Source organism: Drosophila innubila (genome assembly GCF_004354385.1).
Source record: "Drosophila innubila isolate TH190305 chromosome 2R unlocalized genomic scaffold, UK_Dinn_1.0 1_C_2R, whole genome shotgun sequence".
NCBI lineage: Eukaryota > Metazoa > Arthropoda > Insecta > Diptera > Drosophilidae > Drosophila > Drosophila innubila.
Window position 1 is genome coordinate 15,716,472 of NW_022995374.1, and position 24,768 is coordinate 15,741,239.

Below are 24,768 nucleotides of genomic sequence, written 5' to 3' on the forward strand. Positions count from 1 at the left end.
GAAAACCCGTGGAATAGTTGAGAATTGGTTTCAGCAAAATGGCTGAAAGTAACAGTTAGCGAAACAGTTTAGCAGTCTATCGAAAATCAACGTTTGAACGTTTTTTGGCCTTTAGCCTTCTCGTATTTGCTTTGGTGTTTTTTGTGTGTCAGTTCAGTCAGAGTCCGACAGCGGCTGCTGGTGCCACGTGTCGTATGCGTAATATTTGGAAAATAAAACCATCTCAATCAATTTGCAGTTGCAACAATTGAAGCCTTTTACTTTTTAACAATTAATAAAGACTGTGCAAACAATATCAAAAGAGAATTAATGCAAAACACAAACAAATTCGATCGATAATTCAATTAAACATGTATTTAAAATAAATTTATAAATAAATAAATATATAGAAAAAGTGCTTGCTTAATTAACATAAAAATAAATATAAATGAAGTGCTTATAAAAGGTGTTCAAAATTCTAAAATCAATTAATATTACAAAAAATAAAGCTTATGACATTTAACTCACGCGATTAAATCAATTCAAAGCAATCATATCAAGAAACAGTATTTGTGAATCACTTAATCTTTTATAATTATGATATGAACAATTGTTATAAATAAACATCGCATCGAAAAGGAAATCCCATTAATTAATTAACACAACTCTTTTACGATTATCAAATGGTCGCTTGGATTGAATATAACAAAAAAGCGTAGCCGAAATACGAATGCAAATTAGATGCAAAATAAATGGGTAAAATGAGGTCAAGTAAATACGATGTAAGTATTCAAGAATTCTATACGCATACAAACTACTATTATTCATTGTCATATTCATGAATATGCCCATACTTGTTTAGTGCATAAATTTGAAGTTATATATTCTTTATATTTCATATTAACATTTATGTTAATTCTGGAATTTATAAATATTTATTTATGGATATTTTATATGGAATATAAGCAGCAGATTTATGTGTTAAAAAAATTATTATACATTTGAAAGTTACAAAGATAACTAAAAAAAAAACAAATTATAAAAGTATATAAATGTCATTAAATGAAGAGAGAAAATTCTTTTGATTGCTGTCAAGAAATTTAAAAAAATTTACTTAATTATTTCTCTTTCAAAAGTCTTTTTACCATATATTTTATTTAAATTACATTTCCTTTGCAATCTGTCTGTTGTCTTAAAGTTCTACTTTAAATTGCCAATCAATTTATGCCTTTCAAGTTGTTTACCAATATTTCTCTTTGTTCAATTGAAGGTTATACAATCTATCTAGAGCAAGAGTGAGAGGGAGGAAGTGAGAGCCAAATTTACATAATCACTTAACTCATGGCCCACATTTTAAGTGATTATCTGAGGCAAAAATGCAAAATGCCGTCAAGTGCACATAAATTACAACAAAGATTGAAAAGTAGAGGCCCAAAACCGTGGAACGTGGAACGTGTAGCGTGGACCGTGGAGTGTTCACTGTGCTTTGCCCTTAATCTTGAATTACAAATCGAGTGCAATTATCTGGCAACTGCAATGAGTTTCCTGTGTCCCTCCCCCTCCTTCAATCCTCCCGCTGCCTTCTACCATCTACAATTCGCAATTTGTTTTCACACTTTACGATTTGCATTGGGCAACGACGGAGCAATCAATGTTTTTCGATAAGCGCCGTCCGAGCAACATGCACAGGTCTAGGCCCTGGCCAGAACCAGGCTGAGTCTCCAATTGAGGCTAAGACTGAGGCCCAGAGGCTGCTTTGCGTGTTGCCGCTCGTTTATCTGTACTGGCAATGTACGAGGCTGTAGGTTGGCTTCACTTCATTCCGTATTGGCGCTACTGTGCGCCTTTAAATTTCACATTTAATTGATTTGTCAACACAAATGTCTGTCGCTGTTTCCTGGCTCTAAGCCGCTTACAAAGCCAGCAAGCGGACTCTGGACTTCAGTCTCCAGTCTACAGTCTCCAGACTCTCGACTCTCGTCTTGACTCTGGCAAGCGGCTTAGGCTTTGGGCCTACTTTGGCTAAACACACGAGTTATGCTGCATAAATTGTGGACTTTAGTTGGAAAACGAAAGTCGAGTGGGGGGCACAGTCAAAGGAAGTTTGTGCCACATCAAAGGCAACTGACAACAGCGAGTGCCACAATCATCAATCAAAGCGCCGCGTTGAAGTGGCAAAAACAAATTGAAAGGCTCCGCGCTTCTGACTGTCCCTCTTTTCACCTCCCTTTCCCTTTCCCTTCGCCAAGTCGACTCAATCGGCAGCGAAGCCACAAAGAAGAAGTTGCAAGCTCATTGGAACGCCTGGATTTCCATTGCCGTGGGCGAATCATATCAAGGCTCAAGTCCAGACTTAGATCCAGGCTCCCTAGTTCCCTAGTCCAAGCAATCCATCTCAGAACTATCCACGGTGTGTGGGCGCCTGCTTGGAATACGTGCACTGCTTTTCAGAATTCTCTTGCATTGTCCATTGTGCCCCAGAGCAGTTCGCACAGTGGTTGCAAGCTAATGGAAACTCGACACTTCTATGTCGATTATATGAAGTGGAAAATTTAGAATAATCTCTTCAATGATATTTTAGTAACTTTATGTAATAAATACATTTTCCTTACTTTCACAGAGCTTGCCAGTTGTTACAGCTAAACTTATAACAAATTAGCAAAATAAAAGTGCTTTTAAGGCCTATCTGCGGAAAATTCCTGCCAGGCATTTGATATTTATTTTTTGTGTGTGTGGAACATAACTAAAACAGTGTGACCATGTACCTAAAACGTGCATGGTCACTCTGATGATATTAAAGAATATATATAAATTATATTTCACTTTTGTAAAAACCCATTGATTTATAGAATTTGCCCCAATGTGCAAAAATGTCGCATAAATTTGATTGTCGAAAGTTAATAACTAACTTTCGTTATTGCCGACATATTTTCATACTGTCTAAAAAACTGGTTAGAATTTTGCATCTAATAAGTTAAAAATCTTAAGCAATAAATAAATAATTTATTTAGTTAAGTCTCATATTATCATTTAGTTTGCAACTTGTTAATTGATTCTTTCAAGCAAAAAACTTAACAATATATCATTAACTAGTATAATAAATAACTTTTGTGATTTCCTTATTTTCCCACTGTGTCGATTTGTAGAAATTCGCAACTAATTAGCTGATTAAATTTAGTTAGAAACCTTAGTTTAAATAGTAAACTATTTATTTAGTTAATTTTTAAGCTCTGTTTGACAATAGTAGAGACTTGCAACTATTAACTTGAATAAATTAAAGTTTGGAACTTATTTTGTAAATAATTAATAAAGGTAACTCTCACATTTTGATAGAGTTTGGCCCACTGTGACAGCCGCTGTTTGACAGTTTATTCACAGCGACATTTAGCTTCTTGGACTCTGTTTTTAGGTAGCTCCGGGGCCCGCCTGGAATTGGAATTATGTTGTCTCGTGTCTGTCGTGTCTCACTCTTGTCTCACTAGCTTTGTCTTTGCGAACACGCGCTGCCGCGCACGTGGGCTGTGGTTCGGTGGTGCGGTGCTGAGGTGGTTCGATAGTGCGGTGGTTCGCTGGTCGTGCAGGTCGTGTGGGCCTGACTTTATTAATTGTGTGCGAATGTTTGCACAATTTGTCAATATTATCGCGCAAACATGAACATTTGTAGGCCCATACCTGGAACCCAAGACCCAAATCCACGAATCCACAAATTCACATATTCACAAATTGAAACCGGCAGCCCGAGGTAGCCGAGGTACATTTACATCCATAACCACGTCCAGCACCACAATTCGAAAACTGTTTGCCTAAGTGATTTGTGATTTATGAATTCACTCGAATTTGCATGCACATTTTAATGCGATGTGGCGGGAATGGGAATGGGATTGGGAATGGGATTGAGGGAGCTCTGTAGCCAGCTCTCTCTATCTTTGTCTCTGTCTCTGCCTGGGGCTTGTCTATTTGCTAATTTTCTGGCATCACACGTCTCCTATGCTTTACGACTTTATAATGCCCTGTTAATTGGGTCAACCAACATGAATGAAGGTGATGGCGTTGGGGACGAAAGCGACGCATATTTCAAATGTTTGATAAACGCGTTGTGGCGTTGTCCACTGACACATCTCATACATATTAATGTCGGGTTGGGTTGTGGCTGCCACAGCCTGGCAGTCAATTGGGTGTTGCACTGTGCCTGGGCGAACTGTCTTGACGGGTTTTGGGTTACCGACCAACAGCAGCTGGCAGACATTGACAGTCAGTTAACATGATAAAGCGGGCCAAGATGATGCTCATGAGAACTTAATCATTAAATTAATTTACAGAAAATTAGAAGGGGTTTATAAGGATTATTAGGAGAAGTTATACGATTTTTGCAACATAAATATATCTAAGCTCTAATTAATTTATGACAGGACAAATAATTTTAAGTTACAGAAAGTTAGTAGAATAAAAAAGAAATGTTATAGTTGTCTTTTCAGTCTTTTATTAGCGTAATTAAGACAAGTAATGTTTTGTCCTACTCTCAAAAAATGGCAGCTAAAAATTTCCAAAAAATAAACCTCACTTTATTTGCAATAAAACTGCAGCGTAACAAATTGATTTTTTATAGCGCCCAAGCTAGTTAGGCTTAAAGTACTTTGTCCAAAGTTGAACTCGATTTTATACGCCATAAACGAAAAGGCATAAATCTGTATGGTAAAATCGACAAACATAAAAGAAAAACCTCCAACTATAACTTGAAGTGCTTGGTCCAAAGTCGAACTATCGCTGACATAAACCAATAGACAACTCCATCAGTGAAACCACAAGACAATAACTGCAAGCCCGATGATCGACCAAGTTAATAGAAAGCGAAAACCCGACAATTTTCACAACTTTGTTGGCTGCTAAGCCGCGAAAGTAAATAATCCAATTATCGCACACATGCGCCCATAGCATAAATAAAATCATATGATAAGACAAGAGAGTCCCACACACAAACACTAACACCAACAGCAACAACAACAGCAACACCAACCAGTCCAGTAGTCCAATCGTCCAGTTATTCAGTTGCTCAGTTGCCCAGTTGTTTAGCAAATTGCATAAACATGTTCCATAGAGAAGAGAAGAGAGAGAGAGAGGAGTGTAGAGGGAGTGGTTGGACCCACTGAGGAAGTCAGTCAGCCTGTGGGGCTGTGGGGACTCGAAGGCATTTGAAATATGCTGCATTAATATGCCGATAAATTTTTTTGTGCCAGCCGCTTCAGCCAACAACTCAATTAGGTGACAGGCCGCATCGAGTTGAAATTAAATGCTATAAAATATTTTCATGCCACAGACAGAGGCACAGAGACTCTGTCAACTTTGTTGCGACTCCTCTCAATTGTGTCTTCCTCAATCCTCACATTATGTCAATGTCAGCAAGTGCCTTTCTGTGACTCTGACTCTGACTCTGACGCTGACAGCGACTGCGTGCGTGTCAGCAATTTGACAGACATTCATCAACAAATTGCGAATGCTTCTTTTGCTTTTTCTACTTCTTTTTCTGCCTCTGCCTCTGCTTCTGCTTCTGCCGCCTGTCACAACTCGCCTGCCGCATACTCAATCATTATGGAGTTGCAGTTGGAGCTGGTGACGGTGTTGGAGTCAAAGTTGGAGTCGGAGTCGGCGTCCCATTCCAAGACAGAGTCGCACTCGCAGTTGCAGTTATCATTCATTGTTGATTGTATGCCTCGTGCGCATAATTGATTTTGCTATACCCGGTAATCAAAGGGTTGAAAGGGTGTGATAGCCTTAAAAAGTATATTTTAATGACAGAAGGAGGCATATTCTACACAGTAAATAAAATATTTGAAATATCTAGATCAGCATCAACTCTTTGATATTTTAATGACAGAAGGAGGCATATTCTACACAGTAAATAAAATATTTGAAATGTCTAGATCAGCATCAACTCTTTGATCACAGAGGCTAAGTTTACATTAAGATTATTTTGTCTTAGTCAATGAATTTTAATGCTCACTTTCATCAATTCGTACTTATGTCAAGTATTAATTTTAAAAATCGGAATAACCTAATTTTATATCATTCGAACCTTATTTGAACAATGGATTCTATGTCTATGAGTATATGTATATATATATTCTGCAAATTATCTTACATGCACAATTAGGCAGTATGTGTCCAATACCGGGTATCTCACAGTCGAGTACACCCGACTGTAACAATCGTATTTGTAATTTGTTCATGCTTGCAACTGCCGCTTGCCACAAAGAGTCAAACAGCTCCTTTGCTCAGCTCTTCTTTTGTTGTCATATTAATGTCAAAAGATTGCACTTGATCATGAATTGTGGAATTGTGGAATTGTGAAAATGTTCAACTGCATGTTTGCCACTTTACACATCGCACTTATCACTCACTCCTTTAAGCGCCTGTGGGCCGAGGCTCAAGAGTCGCCACAGTGTGGCACTACTGTGGGAAAGTTGCCACACTTGCCACACAGCCACTACAGCTGGGTGAAAGGATGGGGCATGAGTCGTCATCAACGTGTGGGTGTGCCCCAACAGTTGCCCAGTTCCTCTTCATTTGACGAACATGGGAAAATATTTCATATCTACGCTGCTTCTTCTGGCTCGACTGCAAATTCAAATGCAATGCCAACATCAACATCAACAACAACATCAACATCCCCATCAACGGAATATACCAAATGTGATTCTATGCAAATATTTTAATATCGGAACAACTTGTTGATTTACTCGTAATCAGTCAAAGCTATCGTCTGGCTTTTGGCTGTCTAAAAATAAAACGTGTGCCGAGAGTCCAAGGCACAAGTTTATCAGACACATAAAGGTATTACTGACCTAAGCTACTTTAATATTTATTGAGAACCAATAATACATTTAGAAATTCGCTTGAATTTAAATATAAATATTTGATAGTAGTATTGAAAACGATTCGCAGAATGCATACTATTTATAAGTTTGATTAATCGATTGTTATTTAGGAGAATTATAAAGCTCAGTTTGAAGAAAAGTTATAGATTTCATTCTCAACTCAGCTTTAATCAAATAAAATATATATAATTTAATGCGATCAGCTATAAATTGATTTTTCTTTGTTTTTGTATTTTTAGAAAAAAATCTTTAATGCATAATGAAGACTATTATTATTGCATGAATAATTTATAATTATTGTAACTTGAATTTAAACTGAAATTCAATAATAATAGCACAGATAAATGCACTTGTTTTTCTTTTTACCAAATCCCAACTTAAGTAATTTATCCATTACCAAGTCCTTAAAATCCAGTAAACAGTCAGATAAATTCTCATTTAATAAAGTGCTAAGAGCAGACTGTGGACTGTGGGGACTGAGACTCAGAATGAGACTCAGAATGAGACTGCGGATGGGACTGTTGATAGGGTATTCGGGGGAGGAAACTCAGCAAGTTTTACAGTTAGATGCGAGCTAATATTGATGCAATTCAATGTCAGGGCGACAATGGGCGGTAGGCGGGGGTGTTGGGTGTGTGTTGGGGTGTGTATTCAATGGCATTTCCTTGTGGCCGAGTTCATGACTTGGCTGGAAACTTGTTGGCATCGCACAATGATTGCATATAAATATCGAATAATTACAGGCGTCTAAATGTTGTTGCTGTAATTACATGCAACATGTGCGAGTTAAGCGCCCTTCAGCAAACTGTTGTTGTCGTTGTTGTTGTTGTTGTTGTTGCACAACTAAATGATGCAATTAAATGGCAATTTATTAGACAGTCGGTTGAACTTTGCGGGGTTAAGACATAAGAAGAGCTAAACTTGTAGACAGGCCAATTAAATTAAGATTGTGCAGAAAACTTAATTAAAGTTGGAAATTGTTATTGAATTAGAATAGCGACAGGAACTGTGATTAAAGACAGTGCATTCCATAAATTATTAAAGTCATTTATAATAACAACACCATAAATATTTCATTCATAGCATATTAAATTGTAAAGATAAGTCTCGGAAATACGGTATCTTAATAAGATGTAAATAATGTATTCGGAACATTTCTAAAGGAACACACAAAAAACACTGCGTGAGGTTCTATTCCTGTTCATTCTCAGTTAGCGCATAGAATATTCTTTTTTAATAACTCGTAATCTTATAAGGAATGTGTGATCTCAGATTTTAATCCTATTAGCAGATTCATTCTCAACTTAAAAACGATAGTAAACCACAGATATATAGTCTTAAGCTTACATTTTAAGACCAATAATTTGCAATCTTAAAGCTGAATTCAATTGAATACAAATTTGAGTCGAGAACCGGTTCGAATTTCCATATCTTAAGGCCTCAACCATACAACTGTCATGATGATGTACTATTTATATTCATTCTCGTTCGCAAACTTGTCATTATGTCAGTGGAGTTGAGCAATCTACTAAACTAAAGTAATGTTATAATTAGATAAGCAACAAATACAACAAAATGCAACATTATAATTACAATTACAATTACGTTTACACGGTTGTTGCCTCATAAAAATGGCAATCACATTTGCATTACATGATTTTCATACTCATTCACATGTACACGTACATTCACAATCTCAATCTCAATCACACTCACATTGACATTATCTCAACTAGTCACAGTCAATGCAAATTCAATAGAATAGTTCATTACATACTTACCTACTCAATATTACATACTGCGCATTTCCAATTCGAAGCGCGATCTCAGACGTCCAACACTTGTCGTAATTCCCTTTGATAGACTTCAGACCCTGCCTTGGGTGCGATCGGCCCTCGACCGTATCAACCAAGGGCCATCAAGCCGAAATGAATTATATTTTTAGGAAAATAACAAACAAACGTGCAGGCGTCATGATATATGCCTAAAACGCAGTTAACAAATGTCTGGCTAAAAATAACATACTCGAATTTATTCCAAATTGTCCGTGTTTTTATAATCAAAAGAAAACAAAATAATAGTAATAATAATAAAAATTAAAATAAGGTTCAAGCTAACTAACACTTGTCAATTACCCAATTGCTATTTTAATTTTTAGTATGGCCATTTCAAAGTTTTTTATGAAAATACTTTACATTTTTTAGATAAGAAAATAAATTGTAGTTCAGAAGTGCTCTAAACTTAGTTGGAAATATATTTTAGCTAATATCTTATAAGCAATCATTAGCTAGTCGAAAAGTCATTTTTAGGACAAGTAATTATTAAAAAGTTGTTCTAAAATCTAAATTCGCTTTATTCACTTAATTATTTTCAATCGTTTTTGCAACTCTGATTTATTAAATTCAATTTTATTTGCTATTTGAGCATTGATTTTTTCTCATATACTATTTTTTTTTACACTTGAGTGATTCTCAAAGAGAGAAGTATTTATTTTCTGTCGCAATGCGACAGTCGCATAAATTGCCAAAAGGAAGCACAAATATATTTCCGGTTTGCCGCAAAATTTGATTAATTTCCGAGTGGCTGTAACGTTTTATTGGCGGCCAAGGAAATTGAAAATAGATATATATCTACAAAGAAGTACTTATTTCTAGTGGGACTGCTCAAGAAAAGTTCAGGGGCTTACGTCACGATATACTTGGCTGATTTAAGTTACTTTAAGTAGCAACTGTCCAGTTGAGTTACCTTTTAAGTAGGCCAAATGATGAGGTAATGGGCAACAGCAAAAGTGAATCAGGTCAAAGTATGTTAGCAAAGGAAAATGTCTAAAATGAACTGGGTTAAAATGAAAACTAAGCCATTTCTTGTTTGTTATAAACTGGCGCGCCTTCTGGAAATTAATTAAAAGCCTTCAAGTCTTTGACATTTGCCGCTCAGCTGTTGTCCTGTTCATTGGTCAGACTCAGACTCAGACTCCGATTCAAACTCAGGCTTTAAGCAATTTATTGGCTACTGCCTGACATTGGCAATTAAGAAATTCCAGGCTGTAACTATCGACGCTTTATAATTTTTATCACATACATTTTTTATCGCAAATATCACAACTTCATCAGCAATCACAGCGTCAGCAGCAACAACAACAACAACAACAACAAGCAAGCGGACAATTAGCCATAAAATTAGCTGCACGTTGGCCAAAGGAATGTGCCGGCCAAGGCAAATTGAAAACAATTTTAGTTATTTGCATATAAATGCAACTTAAGACGCTGCAGAAACTGCAACAGCAACACAAACTGCAACAGCAGCAACATCTTAGAAGCAACAGCGGCAACTGCAACATATTGGCCATGTTAACGTGCTGCTGTTGCTGTTGGCCTCATAGAGCCTTCTCGGTGAGCCCAGTTGGTTAATTAGCAATGCACTTGGCCATATAAAACAAGAATATTCCTGTTGATAGTACGCGACTGGGGAATTACCCTGTATGTCACAGATCACGGATATTTATCAGAGTTAAATAAATATATGAAGACAATTGATTGCTTTTAAATAATAATTGTTCACCTATTATTTTCAGTATTCGATTGTATAGTCGATTCGTTGTATATATTAAAATGAGATGAACTACGAGTACTATGAACATTTTAGTATATATATTAAATGGCACAAAAATGAAAAAATCAAAATAATTTTCCAATCCAGAATATAGGTTTTGTATGGTTCCATTTGATATAAAAGAAACCTCTGATCATCCACACTCATTATGAACGCTTAAAGTTTCCCACTTTGAGGTTTTTAATGATTACAGGGTACAAAAATGGCGTGTTGCTACCGCCAATCGAGATAATGCTAACTGCATTGGCGTTTTATCAACCTAAGAATATCAATATTGATATCGCAGACGGCGCAAGAAACAAATAAACGCCCTGACAACAAACACACCCAGTGATATATCATTTATGATCTTAAAAACGAAGGCACGAAACAAAGCTAAAAGTCTTCAACAAAATGAATTTACATTTTTCACCTATAAAATGGCGCACGTGGCGCCAAGCAAAACACTTGCAAATATAACAAAAAAACAAAAAAAAAACGTGAAAAGTGAGAGAAATATTGGTTTTGTAGTTGTAAAAATATTTTAGCTAAAGTTCAAACTGCATTTCACGCCTAATTTCATTTGACAACAAACGAGAAAAAAAAACGGAAATTTTTTACACATTTCACATATTTTTCCCCTCTTTTTTAAGGCGGTTGCGGGCGCTGTTGTTAATTTCCGACATAATTGCAAAGCGACAAGGGGTTTGAGGGGCATCGAGAGGATGGGGGAACGGGACTGGTTATGACAGCAGCGGTAGGGGAAGCGGCAACAGCGGCACTGACAGCTGCAAAGTCGACGGCAACTGTGGAGCATTTGAATAATTTGCAATTAAACTGCAAAACTGCAAAACTGCAAAGCTAAAAAGAAAAAAAAATCACTCTGAATTCAGCTTGAATAAACTGTCGGGACATTTCTTTTAAAGTCGTACAGCGTGGCGTATGCGTAATATTGTATTTGATTATTTTGATCGAGTTTCGTATCGTTTCTTCTATTGCTCTTTTTTGTTTTGGCATTTTGAAACTGGTTTGCCAAAGTCGAGAATGAATCGAAATGTCCGCATCCATCAGCTGTCCACGCTTCAGGTTGTTGCCAGCTGATGAAGACAGCAGCTCGTGGCCAAAGATACCGGTCAAAACCAACACCCAACTGTGTTTCCAATTAAACGCCGCTTTGCCAAACAACGACAATGACAGCAACAAAAGCAACAACAGCAACAACAACAGTAAACTGAACATCAACGTCATTTGTATCTGTTAGATGCAACAACTTTCAGTTTGCTTTACGGTTAACTTGTCAGTCGCCGTGTCGTCGTGTCGTTTTGCCACTTGAGTCAAAGAGCCAAAGAAATTGAACTTGAATGTTTATGTGGCAGTCACTTTAAATCCACATGGGGGGTCCAACCAACCTGGTAATGTGTACTCCTTCTCCCTCTAACAGCCCCTGAATTGGCAGCTCATCAAATGCGAATTCAACTGTCAACATGTTGTCAATCAATTCGAGCTGTTGATCTGTTGATTAAAAGTGCTTGATTGATTGCTGGATTTACATTTTCGATCTAATGCTTAATTGTTTTCGCATAAAAGAAACAAGCTGCTCAAAATGTTAACATAGACTGTGAATCAGATTTAAAGATGTTACGAGTAGAGATAAAAACTTTAAATAGTTTATAGATATTCAAATATTTTTAATTGCTGTCTAGCTTAAATCACTACAGTGATTTGACAATGATTGTAAATGACTTAAAGTGATTTGTAGATTTCAAAGCTTTGTATTTCCAAATCCTACTCTATAATTATAAGATTTTTTTCAGCTGTCTAAGAATTTTAATGTGATCTCAAGTTGATCAACTAGTTGTTTTTGCAGTTCCATCCTACTTTCTAATTTTCAGCAGCTTATCTTAAATATATCCAGAGTTCTGAAGCTAAATCAAATTGGATTTTTAAGCTTAGTTTGATATAATATTCAATTTCGCATTGATTACTGTGTATAAATCACTTCTAAAAATAGCTAAAAAGAACATTACCAACTCAATCGTGCCAGACTAATGAGTTTGCTAGTAAACACAGTTCTGTCAATTTATGACATTCAAGTCACAAAGTCATGTTGCTACTCTTCGTTTACCTTGTTCTAAATCTGATACTTAATCAGGTGCAGACAGCTTCCAATCAGCCTTGTAAGTTCATATAAATATTTTAAAAGAATATACATATATATGCCACTTGAACACCTCTCACAGCATTACGTAGTAAATTTACAAAGATATCTGTTGATTCCGATGCCGATATCATCTCAAATCTCACGGGCTGGCTTTCTTCAGATGCAACTCTGTGTTTGGATGTATATGTGAAAAGGATAATAACGACAGCTCGTACAACCATAACCGTTAAATACAAGGTTGAGGACTCGGAGAATTACCTTACACTGTTAAACTATGATGTTGACACCTGTAAAACACTGAAAGATCTAATGCAAGTCGGTCTGACGAGCATTTGGTTTCGCAACGTGAGCAAATATGGAAATTTCAGCTCAAGTTGTCCGATTAAACCTGTATGTAGAACTGCCTTTGGTAATCTTTCAGTCCTAATCCACTTTCATTTTCTTAGGGTTACTATCACATGCGAAATTTTCAACTGGAGAGCAAAAGCATTCCGGTTTATCTAAGACCAGGCAACTATCGCATTAAGGTTTTCAACTATAATGGCAAACCGAATACCAATACCAAAGCCAATGCCAATACCACTTCGAGTAACAAGGCCAAGATGCGACGTCTGGTGACCTCTTTCACAGTGGACATGAAGTTGTCTTAAATTTTGATTCGAACAAAGCCTGGTTTATTCTGCTTGAACTTTTAGTCTGTTGGCCAAATGTGTCAGTGGTTTTTTCTTTGGGCATGGCTAACAAGTTTTTCAATTACATTTGCGAAAGTATTTTTCTTGGCTTTACAGATTTAGCGGAAAGTGAAAAGAAATGCTAAAAACAATTTATTTTACGACAAAATTGATACCTAATAAATTGTCTGTCTAGATTTTTAATGTATATAATTTGGCTAACTTTTCCGAGGTAGTACATGTTTACTTTCACTTTCCTGACCTTTTCCTTTAACAACTTTCCCTTGTTCTGTTGTGTTGCATAAGAATCTCAAGGCCTTTCCGTTACCCATTTGATAAGTCGACGTTTTGGCCAAACACAAGTTTTGCAAATTCTTCGTCGTCTTTCAGTTTGGCTTGGTTTCCGCTGACAGGAGCAGCTGGCGCTTGGCAATTAGTTAGGTTCCTTGTGCGCTGCTTGTTGGCGGTCAGTGTGAAATTTATGTACGCCTTTAACTAATTGCATAATAAATTCAAGCGAATTTATTGTTAAGAATTTATCTAAACGAATTGCAGTCCTTTGGCTGGCAAAACAAATGCGCCTATGCCACTTAATAAACGTCAAAGAGTCTGTCACAATAACTGACTTATAGTTTGGGGCGTGAAAAAGCGGAAAAAGTGAAAACCCGAAAACTCCAATGCTCACGTGTCTTGTGCTCTAATATATTGCCATAATTGTTGTAAGCTGTGGGTGTTTTTTTTTCACTCTTTTGAGCTATGCACATAAATTATGAGCTTCACTTACTCAGTAATCCAGCAAAATGCAATGGGGAAGTACCGACGAGATTTTAATATAGCTTAACTGAAAAGTAACGAAATAAATTAAATATTATTATGACCAGTTGTCTACTGGGAAACTTTTTACCCCCTATATCCATTAAAGTGATTTAAAAAGGTATATATAACATTAAGAAATACATTTAAGTGTATACTTGATCGAGAATAACGAACAACTCAATCACAGGAGAACATCCCCCAAGTTGACACAATCTAATAACATGTAAATTTTATTGAAAATCTCATTATATGATTGTATAATGAAAGCTTAGAGCTGGAACAGGGTAAAACTCAGTCAAGAACTCTAGTTTATAACCTTCTTAGTTACTTAGAAAATAGTTGACAGAATTGTTTATATGAGAATGGAGTATTAAGTTATTTAATCAATTTAAGGGGAACCCTCTTAAGAACTTTTTCAAGGATTTGAACTCAATTTATATTAATTAATGATTTACTTTTCAACTATTTACAGGTTACCACAGTTTACGGTCTATGCCAAGATTATTTACCTCCTGATGGTGAGTATTTATTAATGATTAAAAATACCAAAAATTAATAATAATAATAATAATACTAATGATATAATAATTATTTGTAAATATCAGTCAAGCGGAATACGAGTACTATCTAAATTACCTGCACAATTTGTACACTTGCTATTTGTTTGTGGCTGTTATTGAGGGCTTCATCAACTGTTTTTGTTTATAGATAAAAATCAAATAATATTTGAAGAATCCAACGTAATGTATACATTCCATAGTATCACATGTTACATCACGACAAGTTATATCATTGTAAACAAGCTTCTAAGGAGCAGTCAACCAAATATAACATCAATATTATGATGCCTAGCCCACTTCTCCATTGATAACCCATCAGAACTATGCCAAATATTTTATCTGCATTAATTGGCATTGCCCTACAAATCGATACAATAAATGTGAATATACGATATAGTCGGGCAATCGTCTACCGATAAATTGGCACTTGCACTGGCCCTGAACAAATATTTGCCAAATTTATCAGAAGACAAGCAAGAGTGAGACAGTGTTCGTAATGTTCGACTAGGAGCTACCCTATATCACAGAGCTGCGGCTAGATAAGAAACGAACGATAGCTTCGACATAATTAATCGATCATTAGTAGTTTCTCTGAAGGAACTAGGGAATAATCTGATAATGAATCAGATTATTTTCTAAAACAGACTTCAACTGGTACTAACTTAATATTGATTTTCATTTTTTTTTAATTGCTACAGGGTATAATTTGTGTAAGTTCAACAGAAATTTCAAGTAAATAATTATAAAATGCCAACAACTGTTCGCTAATTAAATTATACTGTTTTTGCCAAAGCTCTTTACATGTTCATTTTGTATTCGCATTTTTTTTATTATTATTTTTTCATTTTAATTTATTTTACAATCAATTTTAAGTGTGCCCCCGGGCGTGTACACACTGTAGATATTATATATTGGGTATTGGATGGGTTTGGGAGACTCTGGATGTCTCCGGTTGTTAATGTGCCGAAATAAATAACTGAAATGTCTGAAATTCCGCAAGCATGAAACAACTTGGCGACGTCTTTACAAGTTCCGTTTAACGTTATTTTTCACTCTTTGTGAATTTACACAATTTGCGAGTAATGTCCACAAACCAAACCAAGCGAGATAACTGTCTGACTCTTAACTCTTATTTATTTATTCTAAATGAACTTTTAACTTTTTTTTCTTGTTTTTCTTTTTGGCAAATTATTTTGGCATGTGCTGTTCAAAGGCTCTTCTCATTCGTTTCTCGAGCTGCTTGAATTGTTCAACACTTCAAGTGTTTTCTGTATATTTCAAGTATTTTCTGTATGGCCCCTCGAGGCATCTCTGAACGTGTGAGAAATGTTTGTGCCTCTTTTACTTGAACTTCTTCACATCGTCAGTTCAAATTGGTCAATTAAGCAGATGCCTTTCACCATTTTATTCAACGAGTATGGCTGTAATTACAGTTTTGGCAATAATAGATTTATTTTATATATTTAAGTAATTACATTTATTGAATCAATATCTGCTTATGGTAGTTTTGTTTAATTCTTTTAACTTTTAGATAAAAATTTAGTTGAAAAGAACACGGAAATTAGTTTATTTGATAAGGTAAAGCTCTGAATAATAAGATGCGTTTCATTCTATGCATTTAAAAGACTTTCGTAAATTCCGTATAACCTAAATTAGTTGAAAATCTAGAATTAATTGTTAAGTAGCAATTGGAAAATTCTTTTATATGGAAGTCTGACAGTAACTCAATTTATAATATTTTTTAAACTAGTTATCGTTATTGGTTTACTGCCCATGCCTGACAAATTTATTTGTTATTTAGATATTTTATGACTTACTTAATGCATATTTTATAGTTATGGCTTAAGAAGCGCAGAGCAATAAAATATAAATTATTTCATAAATTTCACTTTTATTGCACGCAGAATTTATTCAACAACTTGTAAGTCACAACTGAATATACTGGTCTATAAATTAAAACTCTGCAAGTGTTTTTCTCAGCTAATGATTGAAGAGACAGAGAAAGTCAGCGACTGGCAGAACTATCGATGGACTTAACTCTTATATTATCTATCCAGTAATACAGAAGTGCCACGGGCCACATTTAATAAAGCTAATGCAAAGGGGTTATTATTAATGCCAAGGGGCTAATATTGTGTGCTTGATGTACACAAAGACCCTGAACATTCGGTAATAAGCGTGAGCCGTGCAAATAACTGAACAATTAAGGGCCAAATTAGCGGCACTTTTTGTAGAGCTTAGCAGCATTTTGATAGCGTCAATGATTGGCGCCAGACACTTAACTCGATAATAGCCTGAGAGCAGTGAAAACCCCAACTCGGCGATGACTAAGTGCGAGCACAGCAAAACATTACTATCAACTGTTTTAATTAGATAGCGATAACAAACGTAGATCAAGACAATATGGAAATATTCTGAGAATTTTGAATTCTTCAATCATATGATAGACATCTGCGCTCTTGAATATGACTCAATCGACAGCATATTTTCTGAGAGAGTTGCTTCTTTCTATCCATAAACATATTATGATACTCGATTAATTTCACAATCTTGAAGGCGAATTTCATCATCCAACGAAATCAGAGCATTACAACTTGAATTATATGATTTGTTTATGTCATTTCTTAGATAAATAAATCGCTTGAACGTTTTCAATAACAGAAATTTCTATCCCATTTGTTGAAAACAATGTCACAAAGTTAATTCTTACAAAATTAACTGCAATTTTCTTGATGTTTCAGTGTTAACAGGTAAACAAGGAAAATAAAATATAGACATTTATTGCAGTATTATATTTAACATAATTTAAAATGTTTAACATAACAGTGTCACTTTAACAGAATTTACACAAATTTCATTTAGTTAATAAACAGAGGTGTTTTAAATATTATCTTATGACTTTATAAAAATGATAGTTGTGCTATTTAGAAACCTTTTAGCTCAGTTCTTTAAGAATTTATTAAAGCTCACCAACTTATCGCACTATTTGAAAGTAACTAACTTTCTCACAGCGAAACTGAAGTTTTTATAGCCCCTGATGATTGTAATGATATGATAAAAAGTGATTTACATAGGTAAATTGCATGGTGAGAAAGCTGCTGAAATTATGCAAATTGAGTTGAGGCAGTCCAACTGCTCACAAGCCATTCCAGACCAAAGGCTAACAGCACCAGGGCGTAACCCAAAATTGCAATTTGTGCACCCCAGATCAGGTCTCCAGATTGCATTGCATTTGGTCTCCACACTTTTACTGGGGAAATTCTAAGCCACTGCACTTGAGTGTAAATAATGCCCATTGTCGGGTATTTTGGACTATTGCAATTCTCGACTTCTGCTGCTCGACTTGTCTCACAGTTATCGGGGAACTGGGTGAGTGAGTGACCAGTCACAGTTGCACTCAGACAAGTTATTAGTAGTATAACTGTAATTGAGTTTAACATGGCGATTGGCATACAACACTCTTACTGAATCTCGCCTTGAATGTCCAGACATATTTATAGCCTTGCACATGTCGCACTAATTACAAATTACGCTCAATTAACATAATCCAAATTAATTAAAGGTACCCTGACCAAAATAAATATACGAATAGAATTTCCTGCTTACCGGGTTGCTTAATTTTAATTAGATGAATTGGCATAAAATACTGAAAAAGTAAATGTAATAAATCCGATAACTTTTTAATTGATATTAGAAACTCCCAAGCAGTCTTTTGATAGATTTTTCAACAAGTTTTCCTAATTACCAGAGGGCATTTACAGTGCGGTTTTTTCGGTTTTCAATTTGTTCGTTGTGCTCTTTATTAGCTTTTACAGGTTGTTATTAGGTGTTGTAGTTTCTTGCCGCTGTGGCATACCCGAAAAGGTACCCACAAACATCTTATCAACAAATTATTTCAAAACGTTAATTGAATTGTCAATAGATGGAGAACCGTTTTGGTGTCTGGGCATGTTGCCTTTGGCAACAAGCCAAATGATAGCCAACAACAACAGCAACAACAACGACAGCAATAATAACAATGGTAACAACAATCACAAATTTGTAGATATACCCATAAAATGTACATAGGTATATGTAGTACCTCTTCGTATTGCCACTATAAATTCCATGAGCTCTACTATATACTGATACTTTTGTATATGTATGTAAGTGTGCCGTGTATTTTACTCTTATTGCATTTGTCAGATAAGAACATTTTGAGCTCTTCGAGTTGCCAACCAGATCAGCTTTAGTTTTCGACTATTCATTCTGAGTCAAATGGTAATACTCATATGGTAATATCTATAGTTTCCGCAAAATCACAGCGAAGTTTCCAGTGTTTTGATCGGCACAAAACTGTTTTTTTTTTTTTTTATGTTGTTGTTTATTGGGGGCCTGTTTATAAACGTTGTTGCTTTCGATTATAAGCGGAAAGTTTTTGTTATTCATTTGTTGTCGCGTTTCAAAAACGTGCACGACGATAATACCAAAAAAAAAATATATAAAACGTGTTTTGTTTACGATCTTCATGACGGGCATTGATAAATGGTTGGTCAACGATACATTGATTATGGTTATAATTACCCCTCCAAGGGGGTAACATATAAGGGGGGTAATTCCGTAGTATCCTGCAATGTTTAAATGGGGCAGGCATTTGAGATTTCGAGGCGCCATGGCGACTTATCGACTGACCCACAGAACAACAACATGGCATATTTAGATACAGTTACAGTTGGACAGTCGCTGGGTCTTATCGTGATATGAGATATGATATGATCCCAGTGCTGTCACAATTACGGCGCTGGTCTGCCGGCTTCATTGGAATTTGAAATTGAAATCAACACAACACAAAAACAAAACCAAAACCAAACATAAACTTCGGAAAACTTAAGACCCAGCTGATGTCCAAGTATTTGATTTATGCGTCGCCACATTCGACTGTAGAATCACTACTTTTCGCCTTAAAAGGCTTTTGCTGTTGAATAGTTTTCCGGATTTCTTGCAATGGTTTCCGCTTACAACGAATTCCCTCCAACTATCATAGGCTCCCCTTTTCCCACCCCTTACCACCGCATCCTCAGACCCTGTGTGCTACTTCCAATATGCCGCTGTTGACTCTGCTAATGTCTGAGCATACATTGCACTTTTTTCCCCCTCTCTCTCTCTTTTCCACCCTCTCTTAATTTTCATTCTTTCTTTCCGACCGACAGGCAAACCGCCAACGCCGCACACTGGGGCAGGCGGCCGATATGCGTGGCAAAAATCATTTTTTTGACGAAAGCGTTTGTAAAAAGTAATAAAGGCATTCGATAGAGAAATCTCCAGAGATTACAAATCCAAAAGATTTTTGAAATCAGGTAAAAATTGTGGGCGTGACAGCCTCTCAAAGTTGACCCTTATTTCAGTGCGCGCACAAATGTGGATTTTTCCTAAAATGCAAACTTTAAAACTGATTTGATGACAAGTTATATGACCGATCTTTATGTTTTGGTTTCATCTGAAAAGTACATTCATTTTAATTAAATGCCGTAGAATTTTGTTTCTTCACTTGTTGACCTTTCATTCCAGCGATGTTTAAAAAAGCACTAAAATTAGGCTATTTTTTGACTTTGATGGAATAGAAAAAAATTGGACTCGAAGGACTCGATCCCACTACCACAGGAGTCTTCGTTAATCAATTCTCTAACGAAATAACCCCGGTCTTTCATGCGTCCAGCTGCGTCTGGGAGAGTTATAGGACGAAAACTGATGCAACCTCGCAAAAAAAATGGTGATAGAAGAGGAAGAGCGCAGTGCAATTTCATACGTTTTCGCTATGCCAGGCATCATACAAGATTTATCAAAAAACAAAATTTTTTTTTTTAAATAAGCGTAATAAAACTTTTTATATATTAAACAATGCTTTTTAAAGAATAAAATAGATTGAAATTTATATTTCGAACAAAAAATAAATAAATTTTTTTTTTAATTTTACATGTAAAATATGCACTGAAAATATTTTTCAACTTTGACGGAAAGCCCTGAATCAACCAGTGAGCCTATTACGCAGTTAAAGCACTGATTTTAAAGCTTATGAAGTTTTCTATCAAATGCTTTTTAAATTTTGAAAATATCTTCACTGGTTCAAAAGATATGATTTTTGCAACGCAAAATGAGGATCTGCCCCACTGTGCGCCGTCGCTTGATTGGTTACACAGGCAATCCGTCCGTCCGTGTTCTGAGGTTGATGGCTTGTCAGTGGTGCTGATAGTACAAACAACACTGCAGACACTATAATTGTTGCCATTATGTGCGAATATCATTGTCTTTCGCGCACTAATTCCATTAACTCTTGACGCTCATAGACAAAAACTTAATTTATTGCTTATCATTTTACTTAAAAAAAAATCAAAAATTTAATTTACAATTAATTAAAGCTTTTTTAACGTATTTAATATTTCACAAGAGCGATAGATGATTTCTTCACAAAAGATTTAACTATATTTCTAGAATAATGAATGCGCTAACTTTAAATATGCCAAAATGTCTACAATCAATATTCTTAAAATTAAACAATTACTCTAATTTATCTTTTTAATCACTACAAAAGTTAAAAAAATTAACATGAAATTTTCTAATACTTTAAAAATAAATATAATTTAACTCCTAATAATTTTTACCTATGTCAAAAATTCTTTAAACTTACTCAACTTGTATTCCCAATTCTCTATAAGTGTAAAATTTATCATATCTGTCTTGATTATCAAAATAATTATCATTTCCATTTATAGCTTTAACACACTTGCTGGCTTTCCTTCTTCTCTCGGTTCTCTCTTCTCTCCTACTCTCTATATGTCTCTTTCTCTTTAGTAAAATCAAGTAGAACATTGCCCATCCCATGCTATCATATCTGGAAGCTTATAAATGCCACAATAATTTGCCAATCATCAAGCTCATATAAATAAAATAAATTCCATTTCTTTTTTGTGAACGTGTAGACGACAATGGCTATTTGCGTGGCGTCTTATCGAGCAGATGTCTATTAATATAGTCGTATAGATAGATCTGATAAAAATAATAAAACTGAATTATATCTCTTACTTGTATCTGGGCCAGGAATTTTATCAAGGCAAAAAAAAAAAACAAAAAAACAATGAAAAGGTCGCTTGGATTTCGCATGCAAATGGAATTTTTGTGGAATGCTCTTGTCTGTCTGTCTGTCTTTCCAATGGGTCATTGCGATAAGAGTTACCTAAGGTCTGGGCCCTGTAAACATTATGGTAACTGCTACGGTAACTGCAAGTGTGTCGCCGCCTAACGGCTTTAGTCCGAAAGGTGTAAATTAAAAAAAAAATTGCGCATGTGTTCCAAAAGACATTTAGAGCGGCGACAACAATTACGATTTGCTTTAGTAAATATGTTCTATTATTATTTATATTTATTTGATACCCTGTACTTATTGTATAGACAAGTGAGAGTATGCACAAGCTAAGAAAATCTTAAAAGATATAAAATTAAAATACTTACTTTAAGAAAAAGATCAGACAATTTATTTATAATATTCAATTTTTTCTCCAAAAAGTTTTGATTGTAGAAAAAGAAACCTTGAATTTTCTTTAAATTTGGAAATGTTATTTACAGAAATGTTAACTTACAGGATATCTATATGTGAAATATGCTCATCTGCGGACATGCTCATTACTTTGAATAACAAATTGGGCTAACAAACGTTTTGGCCTGGTTTATGTAAATATTATGAACGTTGCAAATTGATGGTGGACACACAAATGAACTTCAGGTGTTAACTATTGGGGAATTTCAAGTTGAAATCGGCAATCTCAGTCTATTTTAGAGTGCAGAATGTTAAGCGATATTGATACTCGTATTTAATGCGAAATGCAGAGCGCAAATATGAATATTAATTATAATTAATACAATAATAAATGCTATGCAAACATTAGATTTATCAATTATTGCCAATGCGGTTGGAGCTGTCACTTTGGTATTTGCCGTTAACTGTTAACTGTTATCAGTCACCTCGATTGCCAAAAGCTGCCCAAATACTACTACGCCCAGATCTTTAGTAGTATAGTAAGTAGTAACAATTCCCCTCACCCGCACCTGAGCCCCTGCCCCTCTAAGGTATTAAGGCTTTGCAGATAGCAGACACGTTGTGAGTGTGTGTGTCTTGTAATCTTATCGAAAGCAACGCTGGTTGCTCTTATTGATTAATAATAAAAATAAAAAAAAAATAGAAAAGATACTGACACCCAATTGTGTGTATCTAAATGGGCGTAAACCCTGCAGACCCTGCAGTTGGACCCCCTTTACAGCACCTGTCAATTGAAGCTGGCGCCTGCCACTCACACACAATGCAAATAAAAAGAGAGGCAATTGTATTTATTTCATATTATTATTATGGATGTTGTTATTGTTATAATAGTGTGTAGCTATGCTTATAACTCACTGCTTTTCCAACAACGAGTATCTCTATCTGATACGTTCCCCATTCTTGATGTTGATAGAGTGGGTGGCATTGCATGACACCCACATCGAGTCGACTCGACATATCGACATATCGACAGGTCCAGCTGGCGACTCTTTACCACTGCACTGTGCGAAATTATGGACAATAGGTAAAATAAATACTAGATAGGGTATTCTACTCGTTTGTCAACTTTCTAGTCCACTTTTTTTGCTGCGCACTTTTGATAAGCGCCTTTTTGGTATGCCATCAATATCAAATGATAATAAAATTAAGGCTATATATGTACATATATAAACAGTATTTCTGGGGCTATCGAAATGTGCTCAGCCACGTGTTCTGAGCTTTGTTTTGATATAATGCAATTCAATTTGGGAGATCCATTTTAAAAAAGATGAAGGATTAACTAAATTTAATAACTTTTAAAAGAATGTTAAAACACAAAAAATATTTATATATAACATACCATATAATAAATTTGAATCTTTTTTTACGTTTTATTCGAAATAAATAAATTTCACAAGTAGAACCACTCAACCATAACTGAATAATGAAAAGTAACCACATACTCATATGTACATACAAATTCCATATAATACAAAAAAATGATGCAATGTCTAAATCATAACAAAAACTCCTTAACTTTCACTTTTGATGCACTAAGCAAAGAAACACACCCACCTGTCAGCGCAGAGCACCACTCACACCACACACACACCACAAACCACACAACACAAGCTTATGTCAGCTGCAGTGACCCACTTAAATCCCGACCCGGTCATAACTGTCAAAAGCACAACAGGATGGAGCTTTTGGCCCTGTTGCCTGATGTTTAAGCATGCTCCCATTTTATCAAAATTCAAACTTCCGCTCAGTGTATACACTGTGCACCACACACCCTACCCGGCACCACCTCAGCCTGGTGTGTGTGTGGTGTGTGTGGTGTGTGTGGTGTGTGTGTGGTGCGTCTGGAAAGCGCCAGGCGGCTTTCTTAGTTAGATTTTTGTTGACAAGTCAGAACCGGCTGTTTATAACGATGATTTCTGTTTCTGTCAGGCCATAAGATACATGTGTGTATCCGTAAGATACATTTGTATCTTTAGATGTTTTGAGTGTGGGTAGAAGCCGTTATAAACATCACCTTGCCAGTGGGCGATTATTGGAGCCGGCAACAATGCGAGTGCATAATTACTTATTGTTTATTTCCTGTAACATGCAACACAAATGCCGATGACGACGACGACGATGACGATGATGTTGACTTGTCTTAAACAAACAGAAAATGGGCCTAGAGTCTACCTCGCATTTTATATTACTTATGACTTACATATAAAATGTTCCGTTAACACACACAGTGACATATAGATACACAACATTGCAAAACGCATTTTGTGTTATCTCCGGGGGGGTTATGGGGTATGTGGATCGTTCTATCGTACCATGTGTGGTAACATTCGGCCGAAGAACATAATGAAAGGTTCACAAATCTATTGCGAAGTCTATTTTCCCCTACTTTAATGATTGCTTTTTATTTAAAGCAGATAATGTTTATTGTAAATTTGCTAGTTCAAAAACTGATCCAATTTTGACTTGTAAAAAGCCAAGTTTCTTTTATAATATCTTTTTGAAAACGATGCTGACATTTCTGAAATCACCACAGTGTAAATCAGCTGAC

General features: G+C 35.6%; 2 protein-coding genes across 2 annotated transcripts in view; both read left to right on the forward strand.

Annotated features, from left to right (window-relative positions):
* Positions 1 to 663: 663 nt before the first annotated feature.
* LOC117784899 (serine-rich adhesin for platelets) overlaps positions 664 to 24,768 on the forward strand; it is a 68,626-nt gene continuing 44,521 nt past the window's right edge. Inside the window, exons 1-2 of the mRNA XM_034622752.1 lie at positions 664 to 761; positions 14,563 to 14,608. Coding sequence (XP_034478643.1) covers positions 760 to 761; positions 14,563 to 14,608 — 48 coding nt within the window. The 5' untranslated portion in view covers positions 664 to 759. The remainder of the gene's footprint in view (positions 762 to 14,562; positions 14,609 to 24,768) is intronic.
* LOC117785758 lies at positions 12,547 to 13,172 on the forward strand (the record flags this gene model as incomplete). The annotated part of the gene is made up of 3 exons (XM_034623975.1): positions 12,547 to 12,619; positions 12,683 to 12,993; positions 13,050 to 13,172. Coding segments are annotated over exons 1-3 (507 nt in total), but the record flags the coding sequence as incomplete, so codon positions are not given.